The sequence below is a fragment of the Epinephelus moara genome, chromosome 9, assembly GCF_006386435.1.
Source record: "Epinephelus moara isolate mb chromosome 9, YSFRI_EMoa_1.0, whole genome shotgun sequence".
NCBI classification, from domain to species: Eukaryota; Metazoa; Chordata; class Actinopteri; order Perciformes; family Serranidae; genus Epinephelus; species Epinephelus moara.
In genome coordinates, this window is record NC_065514.1 from 14,418,853 (window position 1) to 14,424,523 (window position 5,671).

Sequence of the window (5,671 nt, forward strand, 5' to 3'; positions counted from 1 at the left end):
TCATAGTATAGTATGTCGTCCCAAACCATGAAAACAAGTCACAGTATAGTATGTCGTCCAAAACCATGAAAAAAAGTCACAGTATAGTATGTCGTCCTAAATCATGAAAAAAGTCATAGTATAGTATGTCGTTCCAAATCATGAAAAAAGTCACAGTACAGTATGTCGTCCCAAGCCATGAAAGAAAGTCATAGTATAGTATGTCGTCCCAAGCCATGAAAAAAAGTCATAGTATAGTATGTCGTCCCAAGCCATGAAAAAATGTGATAGTATAGTATGTTGTCCCAAACCATGAAAAAAAATCACAGTATAGTATGTCGTCCCAAGCCATGAAAAAAGTCATAGTATAGTATGTCGTCCAAATCCATGAAAAAATGTCATAGTATAGTATGTCGTCCCAAACCATGAATTTTTTTTTTATTAGTATAGTGTTTCAAAAAAATGTCATAAAAAATGTCAAAATATAGTATGCCTTAACATCATTAAAAATGTCATGGTATAGTATGTCATAAAATATGTCATAGTATATTATGCCATAAAAAGTCAGAAAAAGTAATTGTAAAATATTTTTATATGATGTGGGTGAGACAATACAATGAGAGAAAATAGCAGCTGACAGTTTTGGATGAAGGGATGTGCAAAAGAACCTCGTGGAGAGAGTACATTTTTAATCAGTGTTCATTTCTCCGCAGCTCGCTCACTCAACCTATTTGCTCTCATTCCGATGCCCACCATCAGATCTCTGTTGTCACAGCAGGTTCCAGCATCCTTATGTGGTGAGTATACAACCTCTGTGTGTGTGTGTGTGTGTGTGTGTGTGTGTGTGTGTGTGTGTGTGTGTGTGTGTGTGTGTGTAGGTTTATAAAAGCACCACAGATGAGTTACAATAACAGTAGGGATAATTCTACAGTCAACACAATTAAATACACAGCAGTGTTATGCAAACACATGCTAGTGCAGCATATTAATTTGACCCCCTCCCCAAATCACTTGTAGTTGAAACAAAATACAGTCGTATTAATATAATACTAATGGTGTCAAACATCATGGAGAAGTACAGGATCAGTGTGTCACAATGAGAACAGGAGGAAGTCCTGAAAGAAGGATGACAACATGACATTTCCTGAAAGTTGAGTTAGCAGTTTAAAGTTCAGTGAGAGGTCAGGAAAAAAAATCCCATTGATCCTCTCTGACTTGAGGCCCCCAATCGAGCTTCATTCTTGAATCTCCAAGGGAATAAACGAGGCACCTGTGAAGCAGTCTTTTATTGTGAACAAGATACACTCTTTAGTGTGTGTGTGTTTGTGTGTGTGCAGAGTTTGGCAACCTTTCGACAGGTTTGCACACATGGAGGAGTGGTGCATACCGGAAACCTGCAGTCAGGCTGCTTTATGTCAAAAAGATGACGCATCATAAAGAGCCTGTTCTGCCGCTGTCATGCTTTCTTTTTTTGAAACACACACACACACACAACGTATTGCCTTGCTATACTTGTGAGGACACTCATTGACATAATGCATTCCCTAAACCGAACACTAACCTGAACCTCATTAAAATTAACAACATCAGCCACCAAGTTTACATGTTTCCCTAGCGTTAGCATGTAGCTACATGTAGCAGTGTAGGCTGCATAATGTAAACACTTGCAGTAGCATGCCTGGAGCAGATGACCATATAAAGAAATCTGTCATAGGGTGACATCAGCTTGCAATCGAAACACACACACACACACACACACACACACACACACACACACACACACACACACTGTGTTTGTTGATCGTTGGAGAAGCAGGGTTATTCATTGTCAGGGTTTCCCCTCCTGTGTTTGCTTTGACATGGCGTCTGTTTGAGAAGTCAGTGCAGTGCAAACGCACACATAATCGCAACCTCAACCCTATTTCTATTTTTTAGTCTCTATGCTAAGCTCAGCCAGCTTTATATTTACAGCACAGATACAAGAGTAGCATTAATTTCTTATGTTACTCTTGGTGTATTAGTATCTAAGTTTATTTCCCAAAAATGCAGAAATACTCCTTTACACCTTAACCTATTTGACCTCCTTCCCATCAGGCACCACTCTCACCTCCCTGCAGTTGGCGCTGAAGTTTGCTGGTCTGGCCTACATTCCTGCCTTTACTAAGATTTATCAGGCAACCCTGAACTGGTTCCCTGGCTTCGTCTTCACACTCGCCAGCATCATAACTGTACTGGCGATGATACCCGTCAGGTAGGATGTTGTTGGGAGTATTAACATCTATTCTTATGGCTCAGTAGTTGTCTAGGGCTAGTTTATGGGAGCAGTAAGAGACATAAGTATTCAAAATCTACCAGCCACTGAAGACTTAATATTGAAATTTAAACACCACTGAATTTAAATTTATGTATAATTTAATTTTATATATCTAAATTCACCTCTTGGAAATTAATATATGAAATTTTGTGGTTTGCACTTTCATTGACTGAATTTTATTTTATTTTTTTTTAATGTTCACAAGTTCAGATCCCAAAATTCAAGTTTCAGTATTAAAAAAAAAAAGGTTGCTCAATTTTGAATCACATCCAAAAATTCAAATCGAAACATTTCGAATAAATTTCAAATTAACAATGAAAATTTTCAACTTGAATTTTTTTTTATCCGAAATTGACCGGAATCGAAATTGAGCAACCTGAATCAATTTGTTGAAATTCTGAAACTTGAATTTTTGGATCTAAATATACAAACATGTAAAAAAAAAAATCAGCTTTTGAAACTGCAAATTTCAAATTTTGTCTCCATTTTTTCAATTTTAATTTTTTTATTTAATATTTCTATTTTGAAAAAAGGCGAATTCAGAACAAAGAAATTCAGAAACATGGTTTTAAAGTAAAACAAAAAATGTTTAAATATAAAGTCTTCAGTGGCTGTTAGAATTAAAAAAACAGAAGAGTATATGTTGTTTTTGTCTGAACATTTCTTAAAAATGTATGAAAATTAGGTTTAAAAAAGCAGAATCAGAGTGAATATCAACATTTCAGACCATTTACAAAGTAAACACATAGTAGTACAAATACATTTCATCTTCTCAAGAATATTTCCTCTCTCCTTCCTCCAGTATCATCGGCTGCAGATCACTTCGGTGGCGACAGTACGTGAGGATTCAGGGAGACTGATGGCACCAAACTGACCGTCAGCAGTGTGTCAGCATTGGTATGAGGCAGAGGGGAACTGAGACTTGAAATGGGCAAAAGGAGAACGGTGCCTTTAATCTCACTTCCTGTATTGTTATAACTACAGACACTGCAGGAGAGGAGTTCCTACAGGCTGTGGCTGTAACAGGAGGAACAGACGGCAGGTTTAAGGCTCACGCAGACGTGTATATGCACAGATAGAATTAAATAAAAACACAATTGGCAAAAAAATGTACATAATGAAAACAACTTTTGACACAGATACAGGCAATCATCAACCAACAGAATTCATCGGCCAGTGGAATTTGTTGAAGTTAAACTCAAGAACAACCCAACGTGATTTCAACATAATGTAGACATGTGACTGATGTGTCAGACATGAAAAGTCCCCCTGTAAGCACCTTTTAAAGGAGGAGAATGAACTAAAAATGACTGACTCGCACATTTGAACAAGTTTCCTGTCCGGATATAAATGTGGATTTTACAATGTTCACATTTTGTATCGGAATTATAAACTGACTTTGGCTTTATTACTTCTCAGTCCTCCACAGACTCTGTTCCTGAACTGTAGATTGATTCACTGGCTGGTTTACAGACCTAATGACCATAATGAATGACTAAACATTCAGCCGAACACCAAAGACACAAATATGGAGTAATTTAACGTTGTCATATACCAACTGTTGTCCTCCAAAATAGAAATACGTGTATATAAATAGATTAATATGAAAATAGATGCACCTAATATTTTTTTGGAGTGCAAAAAGAGTTATATGCTGACTTGTAATCCTGCAGGTCAGGAAAGGCTGACAGAGACTAGTTTAAAAATGACCTTTTTTATGACATTAGTGGGGTATTTTTAATATTAATATTAATATATATTTTAATATTAATACTTTTATTTCAGTCTTTTTTATCCATACATATTTAAACACTTGTGCATTTAATCATGTTTTCTGTTCACTTGTCTTTGTTGCTTATAACAATTATGTCAGTTAATTCTGAATTTGGTTAAAAAGCACTTTAAACAGCATTTACTGATTTGAAAGGTACTGTATATATGGTTTGATTTCGTTTCACTGACCACAAAATTGCCTTTGCACAAAAAAAAAAAAAAAATTTAAAAATGTTTTTTAGTAACTGCAGTGAGATGCGTTTTTATAAATACAGTAATTATGCATTTCAGACAATAGGGCTACAAGTGCAAGTGACTTTAAGGTACTTATAGTTGATATGAAGGGAAGAAAAAACAGCCTTGTACTATTATGCATTATTTTTGTGATGCATTTCTTTATAATTGCACTTTTAATTACTAATGATTTAAAGAGCACACACACAGAAGAGTTGCTGTCAATGACTGTCAGTAGTTATTCCACCCTAAGGTATAGTTTTTGTTGGTGTAAGGGTTAGGACAAAATGTAAAATATTTGCAGCGATGAATCATAAAGCTGCAAGTTTTGTAAAAGCCTAGTTTTTATATATATGTATTTTTTAACTAAATATTCCTGAGGTACGTTTTGGGGTTTTTTTTGTTTAGTTTTGTTTATATGAGACTAACTGAATGCAGTGTTGTGAAATTCATTTTAATTCTGCCAATAAAAACATTTTAAACATATAAAATGTATCTTTTGAATTATTTGGTAATGCTTTCAAGACTCATATCCAAACCAGTTCATGTCTTTGATAGGTATTTGTAAGATCATTATTACTATCAGGGCTGGGTGTCGGCACTGATTTCCTGACACGATTAAATTTCGATTCACAAGGTCCCAATTTCATTCGATTCGATCCGATATTGATTCAACTGGAAATTTTTCAGTTACAATACCAATTTTTGCTGGTATGCGAAAGTAATTCACAGAGAACTCATACTGTAAATTTTACAAGGAATTTTTTTTTTTACAAAGCATAAATTCACAACAGGAATAAAACTAAATATTCTGTAACTAAATGTTTCTAGAGCAGCAACAATAATATTAAACAGCAAAGTCACAATATAAACGTAATATCTCGCTTTAAAAAAAATCTAAAATGTCAATACAATAAATCATACTGCTGACATCACAATACTGAGTCAGTTTAGAAAGAATAAAGAACACAGACATTAGTCAGTATCAGGGCTCCTGTCCTCTCTGCTCCTCCCTCTGCTGCTGAGCAGAGTCACATTACCACCGGAAAGTTTTAAGATACAGAGCCGATAACGTCGGAGCTTTTCAATACTACGGTCGTTAATAACTTGGCACCACAGCCCATTAACTACCAGTTAAAGCTTCACACGTCCATGGGAAAAAGCGTATACTAAAAGACTGATCTCAGATTTTATGAATCGATATCCAGTCATTCAAATGACAATGTATTTGAATCGGATGAATTGATTATTTTAACCCAGCCCTAATTACTATGTACCTTTTTTATCGAACAACGACTTGGTTTTTGTGCACTTCATTTCTACTAGTGAAACCTGGTGAAGAAAAAGAAATCAGCCCAGAGCACACAAGTA

The 5,671-nt window shown here is 35.3% G+C and overlaps 1 protein-coding gene across 1 annotated transcript in view; it reads left to right on the forward strand.

Annotated features, from left to right (window-relative positions):
* Positions 1 to 4,791, forward strand: part of LOC126395253 (thymic stromal cotransporter homolog) — a 12,485-nt gene extending 7,694 nt beyond the window's left edge. Inside the window, exons 5-7 of the mRNA XM_050052578.1 lie at positions 693 to 776; positions 2,074 to 2,230; positions 3,096 to 4,791. Of these exons, the coding sequence (XP_049908535.1) occupies positions 693 to 776; positions 2,074 to 2,230; positions 3,096 to 3,153 (299 nt within the window). The 3' untranslated portion in view covers positions 3,154 to 4,791. The remainder of the gene's footprint in view (positions 1 to 692; positions 777 to 2,073; positions 2,231 to 3,095) is intronic.
* Positions 4,792 to 5,671: the final 880 nt, after the last annotated feature.